The sequence below is a fragment of the Eubalaena glacialis genome, chromosome 4 (assembly GCF_028564815.1).
Source record: "Eubalaena glacialis isolate mEubGla1 chromosome 4, mEubGla1.1.hap2.+ XY, whole genome shotgun sequence".
In the NCBI taxonomy this organism is placed as follows: Eukaryota; Metazoa; Chordata; class Mammalia; order Artiodactyla; family Balaenidae; genus Eubalaena; species Eubalaena glacialis.
In genome coordinates, this window is record NC_083719.1 from 13771854 (window position 1) to 13796805 (window position 24952).

The 24952-nt window shown below is 38.9% G+C and overlaps 1 protein-coding gene across 1 annotated transcript in view; it reads right to left on the reverse strand.

Annotated features, from left to right (window-relative positions):
* MARCHF11 (membrane associated ring-CH-type finger 11) overlaps positions 1-24952 on the reverse strand; it is a 122487-nt gene that overhangs the window by 15120 nt on the left and 82415 nt on the right. Inside the window, exon 3 of the mRNA XM_061187664.1 lies at positions 7137-7329. Coding sequence (XP_061043647.1) covers positions 7137-7329 — 193 coding nt within the window. The remainder of the gene's footprint in view (positions 1-7136; positions 7330-24952) is intronic.

Below are 24952 nucleotides of genomic sequence, written 5' to 3' on the forward strand. Positions count from 1 at the left end.
CACTGAGGGGATTTCACTTTTCAATCTCTTCTTTTCGTGTAGTAAATGCTCCTTGAAATTGCTTTAAGAAAAATTGCTTCCCTCTGTCGCATGGCTCTGTGGCTAAAGTACCGATTTGTTATTGCTGGATCTCCTGATTATTCTATTTCTCAAATTCAAGTGCAAGCATGCAGAACAGAAGAGGTATACACACACACACACACACACACACACACACAGGAAACCAGCAGCAACCAGAAGTACCTCTCAGGGCACTTTTGAAATAATGAGATAAAGTATAAGATGATTGTTTATGCCGTCCTGCTTTTGAAAGCTTCACATGGCATCCCTGGTGTCCCCCAAAGATGCCAGGCAGGATGAGCTGCATAGCAGCAATGCCCACTCTTACTTTCTTAGATAAAATTGCCCCACAAACCTAAATTGTCATAGAATGGATCTTTAAGAAAACCACTAGAACGGGGTTAAATATAGTCCAAACTACAAATGACAATGTCAAAAAGCAAACTGTGAAGAGGCTGTCTTTTCTCCACTGTATATGCTTGCCTCCTTTATCAAAGATAAGGTGACCATATGGGCGTGGGTTTATCTCTGGGCTTTCTATCCTGTTCCATTGATCTATGTTTCTGTTTTTGTGCCAGTACCAAACTGTCTTGATTACTGTAGTTTTGTAGTATAGTCTGAAGTCAGGGAGCCTGATTCCTCCAGCTCCATTTTTCGTTCTCAAGATTGCTTTGGCTATTCGGGGTCTTTTGTGTTTCCATACAAATTGTGAAATTTTTTGTTCTAGTTCTGTGAAAAATGCCAGTGGTAGTTTGATAGGGATTGCATTGAATGTGTAGATTGCTTTGGGTAGTAGAGTCATTTTCACAATGTTGATTCTTCCAATCCAAGAACATGGTATATCTCTCCATCTATTTGTATCCTCTTTAATTTCTTTCATCAGTGTCTTATAATTTTCTGCATACAGGTCTTTTGTCTCCTTAGGTAGGTTTATTCCTAGATATTTTATTCTTTTTGTTGCAATGGTAAATGGGAGTGTTTTCTTAATTTCACTTTCAGATTTTTCATCATTAGTGTATAGGAATGCAGCCTCTTCAATAAGTGGTGCTGGGAAAACTGGACAGGTACATGTAAAAGTATGAAATTAGAACACTCCCTGACACCATACACAAAAATAAACTCAAAATGGATTAAAGACCTAAGTGTAAGGCCAGACACTATCAAACTCTTAGAGGAAAACACAGGCAGAACACTCTATGACATAAATCACAGCAAGATCCTTTTTGACCCAGCTCCTAGAGAAATGGAAATAAAAACACAAATAAACAAATGGGACCTAATGAAACTTAAAAGCTTTTGCACAGCAAAGGAAACCATAAACAAGACCAAAAGACAACCCTCAGAATGGGAGAAAATATTTGCAAATGAAGCAACTGACAAAGGATTAATCTCCAAGATTTACAAGCAGCTCATGCAGCTCAATAACAAAAAAACAAACAACCCAATCCAAAAATGGGCAGAAGACCTAAATAGACATTTCTCCAAAGAAGATTTACAGATTGCCAACAAACATATGAAAGAATGCTCAACATCATTAATCATTAGAGAAATGCAAATCAAAACTACAATGAGATATCATCTCACACCAGTCAGAATGGCCATCATCAAAAAATCTAGAAACAATAAATGCTGGAGAGGGTGTGGAGAAAAGAGAACCCTCTTGCACTGTTGGTGGGAATGTAAATTGATACAGCCACTATGGAGAACAGTATGGAGGTTCCTTAAAAAACTAAAAATAGAACTACCATATGACCCAGCAATCCCACTACTGGGCATATACCCTGAGAAAACCATAATTCAGAAAGAGTCATGTACCAAAATGTTCATTGCAGCTCTATTTACAATAGCCAGGACATGGAAGCAACCTAAGTGTCCATCATCAGATGAATGGATAAAGAAGATGTGGCACATATATACCATGGAATATTACTCAGCCATAAAAAGAAACGAAATGGAGGTATTTGTAGTGAGGTGGATGGAGTTAGAGTCTGTCATACAGAGTGAAGTAAGTCAGAAAGAGAAAAAGAAATACAGTATGCTAACACATATATATGGAATCTAAGGAAAAAAAAAAAGGGTCATGAAGAACCTAGTGGCAAGATGGGAATAAAGACACAGACCTATTAGAGAATGGACTTGAGGATATGGGGAGGGGGAAGGGTAAGATGTGACAAAGAGAGAGAGTGGCATGGACATATATACACTACCAAACGTAAAATAGATAGCTAGTGGGAAGCAACCGCATAGCACAGGGAGATCAGCTCTGTGCTTTGTGACCACCTAGAGGTGTGGGATAGGGAGGGTGGGAGGGAGGGAGATGCAAGAGGGAAGAGATATGGGAACATATGTATATGTATAACTGATTCACTTTGTTATAAAGCAGAAACTAACACACCATTGTAAAGCAATTATACTCCAATAAAGATGTTAAAAAAAAAAAAAGCAAACTGTGAAAAAGGTCTGGAGGATACACATCAAAATGTTGAGAGCGGACATTTCTGCAAAGGAAGTGACATAACAAAAGGGCAGTGTGAGGGAAATCGTCTTTTTTAAAACTTTACATATTTCACAATTGTAAACACAAAATGTTTTTTAATTTGAATAGGCATATATTTATACTGTGCGGACGATTAAGAAAATCTTTTAAAAGAACAGAAGTAATTCAAGTTTTTAAATTTTGTAGCCATAACCAGTTCCTTCCCTTATCATCCCAGGGAAGACACAAATATTTTCCCGATGTGGTTTTGGCACTAACTTGGAGTGTTAATGAGATTAGGTATAAGCACTGCTACCTCTGTTTCGGGAATCCCATTTTTCGTTTCAGTTTGTTGCTTCTGCAAAGAGACTAAACTCACCTCATGAGGTTCTACCAGACACTGACGAGACTTGGTAAACTGCCCTCACCTTCCAGAGGCAAGGTAATCAAATGACTCCCCGTCCTTATGGCCGAGTCTTACTTAGTCCCTCATTTCTGTGAGTCATTCATAAACGTATTTCTCTCGTGGCCCAAGCTTCCCTTGAGTTACACGGCCGATGGAAGTGTTTTATGTGTGAAGTGTGGAGCTGAGACCCAGGTCCTGTGCCCGGAGCCTTCCGCCAGGCATTTGCTTTTCATTTCTAAGTTTGCTAATCTTTCTTTGTCCACTGTGCAAATCTTCTTAGGGAGCCAATGCAGGCCTGCTGTGATTATTACTTCTCCCTAAATTGCTGACCCTGGGCTACAACATCTTGGTGATTTAAATCCTTTATATTAGCTTTCCTGGTGCACAATCATAGTCTGAATGCCATCTATGTAAATATTTAAAAGAGCTCCACAAATATAATACAAAGTTATATCTCTTTGTACTTCATTTCCTTAAGACGTCTCCCTCTTACAGCTCTCTGTTTATCTCTTGACCACCACCCTCTCACCTTTAATACCCTTCTCCTAATCCTCTTGAACTCATTTTCACTTTATTCATCTCTCATGGAACAGAGTTACTTTATCATTTAGGAAATACAGCCTGATTATATAGACAAGGTGAAACTTGTTCATCAAACCCTCACACATTTACCATTCCATCATCTAGAAATCTGTCCAATATGGTAGTCACATGTGATTGAGTTAAATTTAAATTAATTTAAATAAAATTAAATTTAAGATTCAGTTTCTCATTCTCACTAACTACATTTCAAGTGCTCAACAGCTAAATGCAGCTAGTGTCCATGGTATTGGACAACACAGATATACAACATTTTCATCATTGCAGAAAGTTCTGTTGGACAGCCCTGATCTAGGTACTTGAACAATAATGGTACCTAGACCCTTGGGATAATTCAAACTTTAATAGTAAGAAGAAACTGGATCTTGGGAAAGCAGAAAATGTTTTACATAAAAATAAATGAAAGCAACAAACAAATTTACTTTGCCTGGAAATAAGTAAATTTCCCCAAGTAAATAAATTTTCTACAAATCTTGACTTTTCTATTTAACCATCCAATAAAAATCTCTTCCTAAACATTACGTACACTGGCTGGATTATAACATTTTTTTGATTCTGCAATAATCTTCTGTGGATTTGCAGAATTCTTTTTTAAGAAGAACATTTATGAAGCTGTCAATCTGCTCCTTTTCATTTAGGTATAAACAAATTTGAAAAGCTTGGATGAACAGGAATACGGGAATGTTTCCAACCACTTTAAAGCCCTCTGTATGGGGAGCCAATCTTACATCCTCCAATGGTGACAGCGGGGCCATCTCCCCACTTGCCAAGCATCTCTTCATCCGTCAGCCTGCTTGGCTATCACTTCCCCCATGAAATCTGCCTGAAAATGTTCCCTCCCTGCATAAAACAGCTAGCATCGATCTCCCCCTGCTTTGTCTGACTACCATCTCCTGTGCATACATCCATCACTCTGCACATCCAGCTGAATTCTAGTTATTTCCACGTCTGTCCTGCTCTTGTGGCTGGGAGCTCTTAGGGGGACACGAAAGTGACCGACTCTCATGTGCATCCCCAGCACTTAGTACTGTGTTTGACACAAAGTTTATTGAACTGAGCTGAACAAATCGGACCCAAAGTTGAAAAGCCTGCTTTTCACTCTAACTCTGACTCTGCTCTTGCAGTCAGGGGTATCTGAGGTATAATCAATGTAATCTACTTTGTTACTGTCTACATTTAATTAGAAGACATTTTAATTCATTCGAAATGCTAGCAGGAGCTACTACCTGCTATGATCCAGTTGGCTATTGGTAGCCTACATGTATTTGCTTTCTGACTATAGTGGTTTCTCAATTTCTTGGGAAAAAAAAAATAAAGATTTTCTCTGGGTCCAAACAGGCTAATTAATGAGATTGCCAAATGAAATGAGCACTGTTGTTCAATCTGAATTCTTTAATATTTTTCAAAATATACATAAACTATCATATGATGGGATTTTGATTTGATGAACAAAAAGGCAATGAAAAGTATTGTCAATATTTAAAACTTAGATAAAAATCCACTCTCCAAAGCTTATTCAGGAAAATGTCAATTGGTTTTTGTTCCTAAGAAACTTGACTTTATAAAAAGGGCAAACACCCGCATTTCAAAAGGGAGGCCCAAAGACGTCATACATTGCCAAAAAGATCATTAGTTTATACGTATGTGCTCTTAAAACCAGAATCCTAATAATCTTGATTAAAAGACTGGCATTAACAATGAAAAGTTAAGATATAATAACTCAGCATTAAATGCAGGCTGTGGAATTCAAGAAAATGATTTCCTAACCAAGAAATACATGGCCCTTTTCAGTGCTGTAATAAAGTCAACTGGAATTTTTTTCCCTTCAGGTTGGATTGGGAGCCTAATGGCTCTTTTGCTTTTCATCTCCCCTTTTAATATCAGTGGAATACCACATTTTATAACTTTTATGTTGAAATATAGAATAAACACTATTTCTGAATTTGCTGAGGGATTTGTAGAACAATTTTGTAATCCTTCTTAATTTAAAGCAATACCCCAGAGACTATATTTGTATAGAGATTTAGAATTTCCAAATGCTTACATATGCATTGTCACATTTAATGCAAATTGTTCATATACATGATTAGCTCAATTATTCAGGCAACATCTGTTCAGTTTATATATTATTCATGACATTTCCCTCCCTTCTGTTTTCGTTTCTGGCCTGAAATTTTATACATTTCTTTCTTATTAGTCTTATATTAGTAACAAGAGAGGAAAGAAGAAAAGGAGGTGAAATCCAAGCTGATCATATTTTTTAAATGTATAGAGTTCTTTTAGAAAAAATGAGACTATTAAAACTGCTAGTTAAATTACGGGTCTAGTGAGTAGAGGCATTAATCTAGGTGGTTTAAAGTATTTCAATGTTTGTGACTTATTTAAATACTCTTAATCTACAACTTCCAGTTAATAGCACAATTGTTTTATAATAGTTATTTCCTTTATTTAAGCCTGTGTGCTAGGGATGCTTATTCCCATTTTTATAGGTGAGAGAAGAGGAATATGGAGAGATGAAGTTGATCTATCCAAGCAGAGGCCAGCGTTACAAACCAAGGCACTTGATCCCAGGTTGAGAATCCTTTCCCTGAAATCAGCTGCTCTCAAGCTTCATCGCACCTTGGCGAGCTTGTGAACACAGACTGCTGGGGAGGGGGGCACCTGGAAGTTTCTGATTCAGCAGATCTAGGGTGGGTCCTGAGAATGTGCATTTCTCAAAAAAGCACTGCAGATGCTGCTGCCATGGGTGGTCCTTGGACCATTCTTTGCAAACCACGGCTGCCTCCCTCAACTCTTTTTACATCCTTTAAGCTGTAAACCACATCAGAGCAGGGAATCTCCTGGATACGGTGCTGCCTCTCTCCATCTCCATCTCCTATTGCCAACTGGTCACCACCACAATGCCTGTGGCACCTCACACACACCGGGTAGATGCTGCATGAATTGAATCAACCTCCATTTTCCCATGGTATAAGGGAAACAAGAGATTGGTTAAGTGAAACACGTATGGAACCTTTTTTGTACAGTCTATTTAAGCTAAAATGTTCTATCCTTTATTTCTCTTCTAAGCCACTGAATTTAATAAGTGAAACAAAGAGGCACAGGACAGCAAGGAAAACTGTCCCCAAGTCCTTACCCTTCCAAGGGGCCCTTTATGCCCTCGGAGTCACCACACCACCATGTAAGACCTCCAGGTTATCAGTGCTCTCCCCAGATGTACAATATCGCCATTGGCACTAGTCAGTGCTTTCCCACCTTTGTGAGGGGGATTTATTTGCTCCTATCCCTTAGAAATAAATGACTATCCTTCCATCGCCCACCCCAAATAATTTCTTCAACTCTCCTTCTTTGTATTGCAAAATAGATCACTTTAAACGGGCATTATCCTGTTCATTTTTTCAGACTGCTTGAGAATAGAGATGCTATGCTTTTTGAGAAAAGTGGCGAGATTGTGACGCCCCAGATAGTCAATGAGCTGGATAACCAAGGTCACGTGAACCACAACATTCTGTGTTAGATCCAACTGATGAAAACGTAAGAGCTGCAAGAAATGGATTACTGACAGTTTGTTAATGTTGAAGGTCATGATCTTACCTATGCACACTAGATCCATAAAACCATACATTCCATAGCAGATTTGGAAAAGGATGTCCTTCCTCTGCCACACTGCATAGGGGCTGAAGGCCGACCAGAGGAGCCAGGTCACACTCGCTATTAAGAACAGGGATCCTAGGATTACAGCAATCATCTGAACTTTCTCAACCAGTGTTATAGAAATGCTTTGCCACTAAAAGAAAAACAGAGGCATGTAAGAAAAAGGTGCTGTGTATAATTGAAAAAGAAAAAAAAAACATTTTCAGCCCCATGTTTCTCTTCACGTTAGACCCTTTTCAATCTGATCGGCCCCCAAACGAATTTTTCCATTTCATCCAGGCTATAAAAAATAGACAAGCAGATAAAGATTAATGAATGGCCTCTACTTCATTATTTTCAGTAATTCACCATTCTACAAGTTTAATCTAGTTTTATTCCAGATAACCACACTGAGTGTGAATGGCTGAGGAATGTTTAGCACCTAGGAATCACATTATCATCTTTCACATGTGCATGAAATTAAATACACTCTGAAGAAATATGGTGAGGACTCTTCTATTTGGAAATTTATTTTGCTCTTAACACATTTGGCTACTGCAAAAAAAGGGAATTATCTCTTTTTTTATGAAAAAATGTAAAAAGCAAATAAATAAGCTATATAAGAACATCCGTGAAAAAGTCATTTAACACACTGAAATAATTATAAGGGAACTAGAAAATTGTATGTTATCTCTTACTGGTACATTTCATATGCTCAGATATTACTGGCCATTCATTATCTAATGAGTAATCCATGAAGCCATTCTTGTCAAGATTTAGAATTTGTACTTGAAGGAGTATCTTTGAAACTCACAAACTGTGTAAGCACACACCATTCAATGGAGAAAGTAATTTGGTGTCTGAAGCATCAACGTTTGAGAGGGTTTATACTATAAATGATGAAAAATCTTTCAAGGGTGTTATCAACTTGAGAGAATTAATCAGTCATGTTCTCACTTTCACATCGCTGAGACAGAAACAAAACTAGAATTTCTGTTATAGTCTGCCAGTAAACAATGAAACTCAAAACAACCTGCACAATCTCCCTGTGTGTGAGAGTTACGGCTGCTGCAACATGTGGCTTGTCAGAAGAATCCCTAAACAGTTTAAATAACCTTGAAAAAATGAACTTGAACAGTCAGCATCCATTGGGTGAATCTGATATTTCCTTAACCTCTTTACTTACCTGGAGTCTGAATATGTGCATCCCCAGATAGGGGTCTATCACTACTCATAAATTCCCTCTTTCCCTCACTGCCTCTGTCTCTCATAATAAAGAATTAACATATAATGATTTTAAATATGCTTTGAACCTTGCATATTCTTAGATGCAAGGTTCTAAATTCTACACTTGTTAAAGATTAAATATCAAAATGCATTTGAAATATTTCATTCTCTCAGGTCATTTACTTCATGTTTCTCTTAAAAAAAAAAAAACAGAACCAAATGACAAAGGTTGTAGATTCTATAAGAAAGGCATTTCTCACCATTTTAATACTAAGATTCATTGATTGAAATGTGGTTCTTGCTTTTACAATTTTGCATGAATAATAACTGAACTAGTCAATATAATTTTATCATTACAAATGAATCAATGTTGTATTTCAAGCACGTATTTGAAGTTTTTTTTTTTCTTTACTAGCATCCTGACACAATTTTAAACACATTAATTTCAAATGACTAGGCATTTGAATTTTAAACCATTTTAAATTTGGTGTCACCAGACAAGTGTGAAGTGTCAACGTCTGTGGTCTTGTTTAGTTCTGATGCTCATTAAAATCTGCATTAAATACAACAACATGGTAAATGATATAGAAAACTACTTCCAACTAATATCCATCCTAGATGGATGCTATCATGTCTGTATGCACTATGTTAGCCTTTGTCAATTTATTAATCACATCAAATAGATGAAAACAAATCATCGTTTTAAATCCATGAGGCAAAGGTGTCCAACTTGTGTGCGTGTGTGTGTGTTTGATTTTCCCATGATGTGCTACATGTTTCAAAATACATATGCCTGAAACACAGAAGTCGGGTAATCAAAAATGAGTGAAGAGGATTCACCAAGAATGCGTTTTACATACTGAAATCTATTTTTCTTTTGCCAGGAATCCTTTATGTTCCAGATTCATTATGTGATTTTAGTGGAGTTAAATTTGGACAGCTCAATATTGTATAATTAATTATACTTAGCTTCAGTTAGGCTTATTAATTAATTAGTCGATCCAGGCTGCCTGCATGCCAGTTCAGTAACAACATGGTGGACCCTAGCAGGCACTCGGATTTGGGTGAACTGGTGGGTATGGTTTTATGGTGCTGTGGTGCGTCCTGGGATAAGGAAACTGGTGGCTTTGGTCTCAGAGTCATCATGACTGCCAGGACCGGGAGGCCATGCTCAGGTGGCAGGCTTCCCACACATGAGGCTCAGCTGTTCCTTGACAAGGAAGGTGAATGAGCAAAGGGACAGACTTACTAGGAGTAAGAAACATATGATATGGCTTATATGTGGAATCTAAAAAAAAACTGATACAAATGAACTTATATACAAAGCAGAAATAGATCCATAGACATAGAAAACAAACATGGTTAGCAAAGAGGAAAGGGGGTGGGGAGGGATAAATTAGGATGTTGGGATTAACATATGCACACTACTATATATAAAATAGATAACCAACAAGGACCTACTGTATAGCACAGGGAACTCTACTCAATATTTTGTAATAACCTATAAGGGAAAAGAGTCTGAAAAAGTATATAATATATAATATACAATATATATTATATAACTGAATCACTTTGCTGTATACCTGAAACTAACACAACATTGTAAATCAACTATACTTCAATTAAAAAAAAAAAAGAAACATCAATGCTTCACACTTGTTTGGTGTTACCAAATTTAAAATGGTTTAAAATTCAAATGCCTGGTCGTTTGAAATTAATGTGTTTAAAATTATGTCAGAAAGCTAGGAAAAAAAGAACAACTCTTGATTACAATACACTGGGAGGCTCAATTATTTACTATTATCATAGAAATTATTTTTTGTTGTGGATATAAGAAGTAATTTGGGATTTTTGAAGTTTACTTTTAAAGAAGGATAAACTGTTTAAAATCTATAATGAGCCCCTTGAAATTTTGGTTTTATGTCACTTTGCTAATAATGCAGATGTGCAAATGTGTCTGAAAGTGCATGGATATTCTTCACATACTGATGAACCCTAAAATTAATACCATTTCACTGAATAGCTAATGAGGACAAACTGTTATTGAAACAAAGTTTATTAAACCAATTATGAACTTAGGGATTTCCCTTTGAACACTGATAACATCTTGATAATTTCTTTTCTCACTATATACTGCTCTCTTATTTTTACCATTATGTGCGAAAAGTGGGATCGCTCACATTCTTCCCCTAGGAAAAATAAGGCTGCTTCCTACCACTAGGAAACACCCACCTAGTGTCCTTGCCCTGGAAGACACACATCATCTACCAGGCTCAGCTTAAAGGAGCTGTGTTAATGGACCATTTGCTTGGACAATGAAAACAGAAGATGAGGGTCTTGGGTCTTCTCTCTCTACCCCAATGGTATGCAAGGCCTGAATTTCAGTTTGTAAAGCACTTCTGAATCTTGAACAAAATTTGTCAACTGCTGAGCACACTTTTCTCCTCTAAAACTTGATATATAATTATGTATATATATTTTTTCACTTAAATTTCTTCCCATATTTGGAAAGTAATATAACAATAACCAGATTGGCTTAGAGCCAATAATTGCTATTATTTTCTTTCTTTCCATAATATGTGAATATGTGTGACTCTTTTATAGCCCTGAAAAGCTGTTCACTTCTACACAACTATTGAACCTATTGTTTCTAGCAAAAATGGGCCCAATTGGTTCCTCTTTGGGAAGTTCATTCTAATTTTGTGTACTAGAAGAAGTAATTAAATATTCATGGCCTGTATTTATCTAGGGCTAATATGTGCCAGGCACTTTTCTAAGTCATATGTACTAACTCATTCAATTCCCACAACAACCTTAGGAGGGAGGTACTATTATAATCCCATTTTCAGATAAGGAAACAAGCAGAGATAAGTTAAACAATTTGCCCAAGGTTAAACACCTAGTAAGGACTGGAGTTGAGATATAAACACAGATAGTCTGACTTCTAGGTTCATGCTCTTAACCCTTATACTATTCTGTGTAGTAATTCCACTGAGCTCTGATAACAATTAATTGCATACCCCCCATCATTTCAGTGCCATGGCAATTTCCTGATAAAAGCTTCAAGTCTGTCTTCTCTGGTCTACTGAAATAGCTTTCTAGCTGGATGTCCAGCTGTGAGTCATTCGCTGATCCTCTAAGTAACTGCCCAGTCTACATTCCTAATGAAAGAAAAGCTGCCCCTGCTGGGCTGGACTCCAGGCTCCATCAAGGAGGCTAAATATTTGGTTCAGCACATGTTCCCAGGGCCTGGCACATAACTGCTGCAGGAGGGATGAAAAATAGGGATGTAGGAATATTACAAGGAAGAGAGGAAAGAAGAGAAGAAGAAAGTTGGAAGGACGAAGCTAAAGAAAGAAGGAAGGAAGGAAGGAAAGAAGGAAGGAAGGAAAAAAGGAAGGGAGGAAAAAAGGAAGGGAGGGAGGAGAGAGAGAGGTACACTCCTCAATTCAGCTTCATCTGATTCTTTGTATTCTCCCAAATGCCAGGTACTTTGGTCCCTCTCTGCCTTTGAGCACGTTCTCACCTGATGAAATCTCTCATCCATCCGTAACTGGCTATGATGCCAGCTCTTCTAAAAAGCGGTCCCCCTCCTGCCCCTCCTTTTCTAAGCAGAAATCCTCCTTAGGGACCCCACAATCCACTATGTATACTTCTGCTTAGTGTGTATTTCTTTCACTGGAATCCCAGATAGTTGTTTCTCTCCCTGTTGTCCACGGACTGCATACCATGATAGCAGAAGCTGAGTCTCACCTCCCCTTATGTTCACCAAACAGCTGAACACACCTAGTCAATGCTTTAAATACACCATATCCTGATTTTAGTTTCCATCACCTATCTGATTGCCAGATTAACGTTCTCTCCACATCCATCCTATCATTGCCTACAAGATAAAGTTCAGCTCTGGCTAAACCACCAGTGAGTAGAGAAGTGAGAATTTAAACTCAGATCTGCTTCCAAAGCCTAAGTTCTTTCTAAAGTGTCCTTCTCTCTGCATAACGTCTGCCCTTCACACCTTCTCTCTGCCTACTTAAACTGACACATTTTACATCTAAAAGCAAAACCAAAAAGGACAGAGTTACACCTATCTGAAAGGTAGCTGTAGGGGTGAAAGAAGTCAACAAATGCAAAACGCAGCTCAGCAGAGTACTGACTAAATCTGACCTATAACTTTCCAACTGGCGTCCTCACATACTGCTTGAGTCTGAAAGCTGCAGTTTATTAAATGAGTATTACCATAAAGATAACACTCTCAAGGAATTATACTTCTTTAATTTTAGTCACGTTTGGAGGGAATTAAATAAACTCATATTGGAAATTATTTAATATTCTCTTTATATATGACTGTTCAGAGATGCACCAAGTAAGGTCCATCAGCCCTGGAAAGATACAATGTGTGTGGCCCCAAATTGGGCATCACTGTGTGTGAGGGTCCACGTTGGTGTGGCACCCTTCATGTGAAACTGGATAACTACCCCAATAATTACCACAGACTGCTCTGAAACCATGGCACTAATTGTTGCCCTTACCAATGAAATTATATCACAGGTTTACTACTGCCTTCAGACAGAAAAGGATAGAAGAAAAAGCTGGGAATTTTCTTTAAAGAAACGATGGGAGTCCAAGCCATGACAAGACCGAGTCTTCCCCTTGTATAAATCACTTCTAGCCAGTAAGATAAGAACCAGAGAAAGGAGTGCACTCCATCAGGCCTCCAGGAAGCTATTTAGAAAGACGCTCCTGTCGTTCCATTGTCTGAAAGAGTTGATGCAGCTTCTCAGTTTAGAATCAATTTCCTCCCTGAAAATAACACTTGCTCAGAGGGAATGAGGCTGAACTCAGAGAAGGTAGATCTTTCAGTATGCATTAAATCACTCAGTCTGAAGCACTGTTTCATCTTTGTTTTTACAAGGTAGGCCAGATATGAATCTTAGCTAATAGGTTTGTAGTACAACGATTTATAGTGCACAGTGTGACAGGTGGGATTACTTACTAGTGTCACAGGAGAGGACACCTCCTCTTAAGAAGTGTCCTCTTCAGAAAAATGAATTTAGCTGAGACCTATTTTCAGTCATCTTTAGATGGTGTTTAAACTGAACCACTAAAGTTGGGATTTGAAATGCTGGCAGAAAACATCTCAATGTGTAATCAATTTGACATGCGGATAAGACATTCCGTTAATTATATGCCCATTCTTTGTAGAGTTGTATTTATAGGCTGCATATTAAAAATGATTTCATGGTTTAATATGCGTCTTCTCTGCGAGAAAAGCATTTTCATAGACTTATCAGACATGAGATAAAAGTCAGACAAAAGAAATTTGCTTTGTCTGAGAAAGGTGAAATCTAAACAACCTAGAGAAAACAATTATGGAAACATGAAACTGCTTCTTTTAAATGTTAATAAAATTGATAAAACTAGCAAGACTAACCAAGAAATGAAAGAGAGGATATGATGACGGATCCTACGGATGAAAAGAGAAGTAAAAGAATATTATAAACAGCTTTATGCTAATGAATTCAATTATACAGATGAAATAGACAAGTTCTCTGAAAAACACAACTTATCAAAACTGACTCAAGAAGAAACAGAATGTATAGAAATAGAATAAGGCTATATAAAATAAATTGAATTTTTAATCAAGAGCCTTCCACAAACAAATGAACAAACACCTCCAGGAACAGATGGTTTCACTGGAGAATTTTATCAAACATTTAGAAAACACAATGTCAATTTAACATATACTCTTTCAGAAAATAAAGGAGGACAGAATATTTCCCAACTCATTTTACGAGGTCAGCATAAACCAGATACCAAAACCTGACAGAAACATTACAAGAAAAAAATAATTTCGGGCCATATTCCTTATAAGCATAAATGAAAAAAAAATCCTCTACAAAATATTAGCAAATCAAATCCATCAATATATAAAAATAATAATGCAGCACGAGTGAGTGGAGTTTATCCTAGGAATGTAAGGTTAATATAACATTCAAATATCAATCAATGTCTTAAAAAAAACGGGAATAAAGACGGAGACCTACTAGAGAATGGACTTGAGGACACGGGGAGGCAGAAGGGTAAGCTGGGGCGAAGAGAGAGAATAGCATGGACTTATATACACTACCAAATGTAAAGGAGATAGCTAGTGGGAAGCAGCCGCATAGCACAGAGAGATCAGCTCCGTGCTTTGTGACCACCTAGAGGGGTGGGATAGGGAGGGTGGGAGGGAGACGCAAGAGGAAGGGAGACGCAAGAGGAAGGGAATATGGGGATATATGTATATGTATAGCTGATTTACTTTGTTATAAAGCAGAAACTAACAAACACACCATTGTAAAGCAATTATACTCCAAAAAAGATGTTAAAAAAAAATAGATAACTCATGAGAACCTACTGTATAGCACAGGGAACTCTACTCAGTGCTCTGTGGTGACCTAAATGGGAAGGAAATCTAAAAAAGAGGGGATATATGTATACGTAAAACTGATTCACTTTGCTGTACAGCAAAGACTAACACAACATTGTAAAGCAACTGCACTCCAATAAAAATTAATTTTAAAAAAATCAATCAATGTAACTGATCATAAACTAAAAACTAAAAAAGAAAAAGATCCTCTCAGTGGATGTGGTAAAACTATATGAAAAATACCCACTCACGATGAGAACTAGGAATGGAAAAAAAACTTTTTAACCTGAAAAGGGCATCTACAAAACACTTAAAGCTAGGATCATGTTTAACGGTGGGGGGGGGGGGGGGGGGGAAATGCATCCCCCCTACAAAGATCAGAAATGAGACAAAGATATCTACCCCTATTATTTCTATTCAATATTGAATTGATGTCCTAGCCAATGGAATAAGGCAAAAAAAAAAAGTATAAACATTGTAAAGGAAGAAGTATAAAATTGGCTCTATTTGTAGATGATATTATTATCTATGTAGAAAATCCTAGGGAATTGACAAGAAAACCTAATAGAATTAGGAAGTTAATTTAGCAAAGCCTCAAAGTACAAGGTTAATAAACAAAGATCAATTGGATTTAAACAGCAGCAGCAAGAAGTTGGAAAATAAAATTACAAAAATAATACTACATAAAAACATCATAAATCAGAAATTACTTAGGACTAAAATTTTTAAAGGACAATCTACAAATTATTGCTGAAAGAAATTAAAGAAGACCTAGATAAACGACACTTATGAATTAGAAATTCACTATTTTTCAAATAACTATTCTCTCTAAATTTAACTTTTAAAGTTAAAACAGAAGGAAAATAGTATCAGAAAAACAAATGTTTCTTGTTTACATTTTCAAAAAAGAAATCACTCATTTAGAATGATCATCAGTCAGTTGATATTATCGCTCTAATTTTAACTCACAGAGATTAAAGAAGAAAAACTTATCTCCATTTGCTAGTTGCAATTTCCATAAGAATTAGGCAGGAGAAAGCCCTCTGAACCACTTTCTTGTGGGGAACAATCTTTACTACCACTCGCTTGGCTGTTAGCAACGCATATACTTGGAGGGACAGTGTCTTGGCCACAGATCACTGCTTTGTTTCATTAAAACGACTGGAACTAGATCCTGTGACCAAGAGAAAAGCAGAAAGGCGGGTGGGCAGCTTCCCATGTGTACTAGGGAATGTTGTGAGGGGTTCTTATTATTGTACAGGACCCAGAACATCAATAAAATGTCTTCTTCCAGAAACATGGAAATCCCAAGAGGTTTGATAAGCCATGCCCCAGGTCTATGGAGCTATGCTCAGCCTGGTTTGTAGCTCAGGGAGAAGAAACCGAGTGCCTTGAGGTGAGGGTCACCTTGGGGGTTCCTGGGATGAGTGTCCAGAACTGTGTGCCTGGGTCCTATGATTATGAAGTAGGAGAGAAATTTTCTTCCCCTAGGAAGGAAACCTCAGAGAGAAGACAGTCTCTAAGAAGACTTCCCTCCGGTATTGAGAGTCTTCCCAGCTTTCCTCATGACAATTGGGCTCACCCTCATGACAATGGGGTGGACACATGAATAGGCAAGGCTGCCCATTGACTTTAAGCCCAAGAGAATAAAGTCGTGGATGAATCAGGACAAAGGTTAAACTGGCCTGAGGCCACATGGAACAGCAAAGGGACCAAGAATTCAGGGCTGGGCCACAGTGATCAGATAAGCCTGGTAAGTTTGAAAATTCAATTCCAGGATGCGAGAAAATTCCAAAGTGAAAGGTTGGTCACTAAGTGGGAATCAAGACTAGCAGTTTAAAGTTAAAACAGAAGGAAAACAGTATCAGAAAAACAAATGGACGTGGAGTAGCGAGGGATGCTAAACAGGAGAAGCATCTGTGAACAGCCAGGGCCCAGGACACTAATTACACATGTGAGATGAGCCTTCTCAAAAAATGTCTGTCCAGAAAAACCCTTCTAACAAAAGTTGTCCCTTATCCAGATCCCAAGTCTTTGGAAATAGGAGGCTGAGTCCCGAAGACTACCCTATCTGGCTGTCTCCAGATTCACAGGAAGATAGCAGATCAAAGGAGTAGGAGGTGTGACGTTTTCTCATAAGGGGCGAGTATCCTTAGTTGGAAGGTTTCGCCTCACTGAGAAAAATCTCTCAAGTGACTGAGTATCAACAGGAGCAACAGCTTTTTGAACTAATAAGCAAGCACTATTTTAGCAACTATAGAGTATGGAGTCTACACGAGGATACCATAATTCTGGATCTCACTTAAGAAAAAGCATATTTATTCCTCCAGTTTTTTCTCCTAATTCTTTCATTTCTCTCATTTCTCAGTGTCACCTCTTTGTTTGTTTTGATCGCTACAGATTTCCATACTTTTCACGGGCATGCTGATCCAGATGTAACAGTCTAAAGGTTGAAATAGAAACACACTTCAGCTCTTCAGCCTTCAAGAGCTTATACTGCGCTTTCAGTCCCTGTGTTAATTCTTTCTTACAACAAAAGCAGGTGCTATCCATTATTTCAAATCAGGGAAATCTGCCCCAAGTGTCAACTGTCTAATATAGTTAATCTCAGTAACCAGATTTTGTCCCATATGAATTAAAAGTGTATGTCTGCATGTAATGCAATTTTGTTTCAATAGTCTTCTCAGTATTTGGTATTAATGATGTTTGAACACAAGCTCCCCAGGGGATCTCTAAGTAATTAGTAGGTGGTCATAATCGTTATTTATTTGTTCTCTCCACAAGGAGTTGAAAGCTACCTTTGCTAAAGGAGCTTATTAAAACTCTCAATGGGCTGTTAACTGTTTTCAACCTTGTTTTTGGAACAGAATTTTCATGGAAAGCAACTAACTTCCCATTTGAAATACTCAGTTCATGCGGACTGATAAAATAAATTTTCACATATTGAGGTATGGGGAAGTCATTCTGGCTTACACATGAGTTAACATGAATTTTATGCTAACTAAAACATCCTGTTTGTGGCCCATCAAACATACACTGTACACCTGCTTTAATTATTAAAGAAAAGGGTGCATTGACCAGAAGTAAAGAATGTCCAGGTTAAAACTAAAGTTTAAATGTCTCCCTTCCTGGATGCCAATGCTGGTACTTCTTTGATAATAAGACTGTCTTCCCAGGTGCCAAGGCCATACTGTCTGGCTGTGTATATGCTGGTCTGTTTTTCTTGAAACCTTGAAGGAATGTATCCCTGACTTGTTTCATGTTTTTTCTTCTGACAAGATATAAAACTGTGCTGAAAACCACGCTTCTCTGGAGCAGTTCCTTGGAGTTATATGAGAGGGTGTCTCCTGGGATATAGTCCTCAATTTGTCTCAAATAAACTCTTTTCTATTCTTATTATAGATTGTTTATTTATTATTTTCATCAACAAGACCAAACACTGTATATTCTCCTGGTGGTCAGTAGAGCACCCTTGGTAATTAAGGACCATAGCACGAGTCAAGGTCACCTCTTCTGTGTAATTTATGCAGAGTCTTTACATAGTGGTTTTCCTTGGCTATGGGGAGGCAGTATAATGTGCTGGTTCAAACAGAGAGCTGTGAATTGGCTCTTTGACCAAGTGAGTTATTCTTCTCATAAGGACCTCAGTGTTCTTCAGTATAAAGTGACATCTGACATAGTTGTCTCAGAATAATTGTGTACTGACACCTCCATACCTAGCTCTCCTTCCTTAACTGGGTTCTAGACTCTGAACCAGTGGCTGTAAGACAATGAAGCTGGTGAATCAGTAACACCAAGACAGGTGATGGGAAGACAGAGCCCATCAAACTGAACATTGAACGTGCAGTGTCTACTGCGTGAAACTGGGCTTTGCCTCAGTTCTTGGTTAGAGAAGTCTCACTGTGGGGTGACACCACCAACACAAAGGTGCATGGAATTCTGCCGCCTTTAAATTTCTGACATGTATATGTTGTTCATTCAACATATACTTACTTACCGGCTGCCTGGTATGTGCCAGGCCCTACAGAAGGCACTAGACTGAGGAAAAAGTCTTTTTCTCATGGGATCACTCACAAATAGAAAAAGAAATACATAAGGCTTCCAGGACAAGTGAGCTGAGTTTAAAAGTTTAGGTTAAAAAAAAAGGGCTCGGTGGAAAGAAAGTATGCTGAAGATTTGGCAGAGAGATGGGAAGGGCAGGCAGAAAGAAGCATGTGCAAAGGAGCTAGTATACTTTGGAAATAGTGAGATTTTTATTGTCACTGGAGAGTAGAATTCATGTTGGCAAGCGGTGCGGGCCAGCTCATGAGGGGCTTCCAGGATTGGCTATGGAGTTGCACTGTACCCCATCAGGCAACGGCTATTAGATAATCACAAGAAAGAGCGAGGTCTGAAGGTGACAGGATGCTTCCTAGTCCTGTCACACATACCACAGTGCCTGGGTACACAGCCGGTGCTCAGGGAGCTACAATTATTATTCCAAAGGCAAAAGAGCCTTAATTGAAAGCTTCTCTGAGACAGGGAAACCCTGAGCCCTCCACTTTTAGATGTTTCTAAAGGAAGTCTGATGGAGAACGATCACCAGTGTGTCTGGGGACGGCCACCCCACCCAGCTCCCAGATACACCTCAAACCGTGACCCATTTCCTGACATCCTGCCACGGTTAACATAACACTTGGCTTAAGTGCAAAAAATCCTTTCCACTGACATAAGAAACTATAAATTCCTTAAGCAAGATTTGGCAACTCATTAATCGCCAGTAAGGGGGAGGTGAATGGTGGGAAGAATAGCTATGATATCTTCTCATATTTTATTCTTTACTTTGAGCAATATTTTGAACAAAACAAACAGACGAATGCTTCCTACTAGTTCCTGGAATTCCTCACTGTCTCGTAGTTTTCCCATCATAAAGGTTTTATAGGAATAATAAAGAAGAAGCTTTTCCTCACTAAAGAGAGCTTCCCTTTGCTTAAACTTGAGGTCATTTGTTCACATTTTAATTGAGAACCTGCTATTTGCCAGGCCAGGCAGAATTACAGGATGGGACACTACTGTGAGATATGTCAGGCCCTGTTCTGGATACCTGAGTGTCCAGTGAGGAAGAGACACATGACAGGTGCCCGCAGGGGATCTCCCAGCAACCACATCTGTGCACATAGCGTTCTCCAAGTGCAGAGCAGAGATACCCTTCATAATAGGGAGCCACAAAAGCATAAAGAAGGAGGTAATGTGCTCTGGGGTTTGGAAGCATCAGTAGAGGTTCATTAGGCAGAAAAGAACATGCCAGAGAGAAGACCAAGCAGCTCTCACTCTTTGGCTACAGGTTTTGCTTTAATTTCATTTTATCTTTCACTCATCTTTTCTAATAGATTTGAGTTCAATTCCCACACCTAGTTTTGCAAGCCAATAGCAGTCAAATAGTGACTTCTTAGACCATTAACATAAATATTCCAGTATAAGACCTGGTTTCCACCTCAAATAGCCCATAATCTACTTGAGTGATGAGACCAATACATGGGAAACAGAGGGGGTCAAATAATGCAGCATGCAGCTAAGCCATAAACTGTGCAGAAGAGACTGTGAGTTTCATAATGGGAGTTTGGTGGGCAGACATCAATACAAACTCAAGCAATCTAGAATGGCTTCCTGGAGGAGACTGGCCTGCCTATGAATGGCAGGGAGAATATGGAGATGTACAAGTCTGAGATTAAGACCCTCCAGGCAGAAGTGACCTAAGCAAGGCTCCAAGGTGGGGAAATGAACAAGGGATGTTTCTGTGGTGCCCAATTTAAAGTAAGGCTGTGTCTGCAGAACCCCCGAGGAACCATTTGAGAAGTGATAAGTGATAGATAGAGAACAATCAGATAGATACAGAACATCCAGCAATATGACTAACTTTCTCCCTATTAAGTCACGCTGATACATGATTATCTGTTTACACGCCTGCTTCCCTGACCTCACTGTGAGCTCTGTGCAGGCAGGGATGGGACCTTATGGATGTCTGACTGAGTCCTTGTTACTTGGTACAGTGCCTGGCACATCAGCAGAACTCACATTGGGTCAGTGAAGGAGACTTAGTTTTGCTTTTTCTCTTTATATAAGTGAGTGATTTGTTTTGACAGCATGAAAGAACCCCAAAGTCACTGTAACTTTCTAGTCTAGTTCTCAACCAGGCCCAAAATGTCGATAGTGCCAAGGTCAAGAAACCCTAGTCTATCACACGTAAGACTAAAATAGATGTTGTGTTTGGATTGTGGCTGTTTTAGTTGTACTCTCTTCTGAACTTAAAGCATGCTTATCTTTAAAAAAAAATGAGGGGGAAAGAGCCTGATTCTTTTCAAGATAATTGCACTTAATTTCCTGGGAAACCTAACAGCAGTGATGTCCAAAGTGTGTCACGGGTCATCTCATCAGCCAGCAAACTGCATTACATGGTGACTCAGCCAGAAAATGCATGAGAAACAGTGCAGGGAGGATAATGTCAGATGGTGACTAATACGCTGATATGTTCAAGGTGCCTAATCAAAAACAAATTCAAATTCCTTGTGATCCTGCATGAAATAAGCTACAGCTATACTGTGACACAGGATGCTAATTTTTGAAATGAATGATAGATGATTCAATGAAGCATTGATAAAGGAAGGAAAAGCATGTTGCTTAAGGAAAGATTTCTTTATAACATGGGATAGATAGATACGGATGCATGGAAAGAAACGAGGGAGGGATAGAGGAAGGAAGGGAGGAAGGAAGGATAGATGGGTAGATGGATGGGTGATAGGCAGATAAATGGATGGATGGATGGATAAACGGATAGATGGACAGACAGACTGAGCTACCCTCATCCAAGGCCACAGCCAAGGTCACTATAACATCAATAACTGTATGGTCATCCTGCACTGTGTCTCCATTCACAGAAATAACCCAGATTAGTAAAAGCAGTTGGCCTTTTCTGTTTTTGATTAGGAATTGGAAGAAAGCTATTCAAAAATGTTAGGATAATTCTAATATTTTGACCAAACAGCTTCCGGATTAGGCAAATCAGACCGGGAAACTACCTTACGAACTAAATGATTGTGCTGTTCTGGAGAATGGATAGCTCTTCAGATAAGAGAGAAAAGCAAAATCAGTCTGGTTCTGAGAGAAATGATGGGCACGGAAGAAAAAAAAATGTGTCTACTGAGGAGAGACATCAGCCTATTCCAGATCTGAACATACATATCTGAAAACCTGTCCTCATAAAAACACATTTGGAAGGAGGCAGAAAGCTCTTTAGAGGCCCTTTATTATACGGAAGGGAAAAGAGTGGTCCAAGTAGAGAAGTAAACTGCTGGGCAAGGCCACAAGCTGGCTGGCAGGACAGCAACATGACCACTGGCATTGATCCAGCCATCCTGTTACTCTGCCATGATGCCTCTGAACTCATCCTGAAACCTCTCCCTGTCTCAAACTGGGTCATCTTCTCACTCCTATGGGCTAATGTACTATTTATTCACTCTTAATTCGTTCTTGCCAGTCCCACGGAGACAGCCCATTACTTATGATAGTGGCAGAAACCACCTGCCCCACAATGTCAGAGGCAGCTCGGGGAGGACCCTCGACCCTGGCCAGGGACCTGGTTGCAGGTCAGATGTTTCACAAAGCTGCTCCTGTACTTCTTCTTAGGAAATCTCTGTCTATCCTGAAAAACATTCCAAAATGATGCACATTACAGAAGGAATGAATATGAAATTATTCATATGACAGCTAAACTAGCTTTTAAGCCATTTTACTTATAAACAGGATTTATCTGATAGGAGATGTGAAGGCAACTTTTCTAGAGCTTTCCCTCCCCCAAGAAATGCTTAGAGTGAAAAAAATAAACTAAGTGGTTTAGAGAAAAGAGAAGGGCTTGAGGTAAGTACTATTGATTTTTTTGGAAATTAGATTACCACATTATTGCTTTTTAGGAGGTTATATCCCTATTAAACAATAATTTATTCTTCAACAAACTTCTCTGACAAAAGTTTTGTAATTGAAAGCAGGAATGAATGACTGAAACTAAGCATACTTTGCAAACAGTGAAATAAGGCAACCTGTATCCCCAAATAATTAATAAATTATTAAATAGCTACAACAATATTAAATGCGCCTCCCCACTAAAAGAAATAAAGCCTAAATCTGGGCAAGTTAGAGCCAAGAGATTGGAGAGGGAGGGCAGGCCCAGGGCTGCAGGGGCAGATGCAGAACTTGGAAGGTCCTGTCTTAACATCCATCAGGGAAGAGAAGGGGGACCTGCGGTGGCAGAACTGTCCCTACGCAGGACAAGCTCCAGACGGAGAAAAGGAGGGGCACAGAGGATCAGATCTGTTCACTTCCATAAGCCCCAGTGGCCTGGGGCAGGGGAGGGAGGGTGAAGAGGGGGCTGCAAAGTGAGAGATTCGGAGTTGAAGTGGCCCAAGAGAGCAGGCACCACAAAACAAGGCCCATGTATTTCGTGGTAGCTGAGGCACATGAGAAGAGTGTGCTCTGGCCTGTGTCTCTCCTGCAGCTGCAGAAACAGAACTCTGCATAAAGAGCTCTACGGAGAGAGCGCGCGTGTAGTGTGTGTGTGTGTGTGTGCGTGCGTGCCCATGGAAAGGGAACACTGCCAGCCACTCCAGTAAACTGCCATTGTTGCCCACCATCAAGTCATCAGCCCCTGCAGTGGCATCCACTGGTGTGCCCTGAGGGGAATGCAGAATGAAGGAAAACAGGAAATGATCTATATTCTGGATACTGGCCCTAGATCGTTAAGATGCATATCTAAGAAACAATTTCAATGAGTCTAGACTCCTGTATCTCCCATACATAGAAAATCACTATAATCATTTTTGTGTGATTAGCAGTACTTTTGATGTTTGACAGCATGTTTTTTTCAGCAAAAACTCCTATATACCCTGGCTCCTTCCTTACCTCTTTGGAACTGTTCCTCAGAGCTATCTGAAAGGCTGGCTCCTGGCCTATAGTCCTCAGTAAGGTCCCCAAATAAAACTTAACTCACAACTTGTATGTTGTGCGTTTTTCTTCAGTCGACACACACGTGTATACATGTGTGTGAGTGTGTGTTTATGACCACATACCTGTGTCCTCCTCCTGGTGTTGATGATGGTTAACATCACAAGCCTCAGTGTGGTCCAGCCTCAATGAGAGTCCTAATTCTGCTATTTCCTACATAACCTTGAAAATTTGCTTGACCTTTCAGAGCCTCAGTTTCCTCATTTGCAAAACAGGATAGTAATACCTACCTCATAGGATTGCTGTGAGCATCACAGGAGGTAGTTTTCATAAAATGCTTAGCGGCACCCCTGGAACAGAAGAGCTCAATGAACTGCATCTAGCTATTAACTGTAAAAAAGACAGAGTTCCCAGAAATTCACCAGCTGAGCCCTGAGAGAAGGCAGGCCCAGGCATGTTTAATCCAACAGGCAAAAACAGCAACTGCCACTTCTTTTTTTCCAGGACCACTGGTGTAACATACCATTGACATTTCATTTAGGGAATATATTTTCTTCACAGATCTCTAAAAAACTAGGCAAATTATATTCATATATTTTTATTAATTTAGAAAACTTATAAAATATGCAATTTTAAAGGCCTCCTTTAGAAGACAGAAATGATAAGACAAAGAATATTGTTTAGGACACTAACTGAGACCGAGACCACAGAATTCAGTTTCCATACTTTTAAGATTGTTTTGCACAAGTGCATCATTACATCCTGTCACTGGACTCAAAGGAGACCAGATGTAGTTGGAGAAAACCATATAGCCCAGCCATCTACTGCACTTTTCCACTGCTTATATGTGGGCTACTAGTTGTGGGTGAAGACCAGCATTTTTCATATATGAATGCACAATTATAATACAATAAAATAAAACTATATAATATTAAATAGATATTTATTTGAACTAGAGAATATTAGAGGTCAAAGAAAAAAAAAGCACTTAGAAAGCCTACCTCAAGAAACAAGAAAAATCTCAAATAAACCACCTAGGCTGCCATCTAAAGGAATTAGAACAAGAAGAATAAACACAGCCCAAAGTCAGCTGAAAGAAAAAATATAATAAAGATCAGAGAGGAAATAAATAAAACAGAGGCCCCCAAAACAATAGAGAAGATCAATG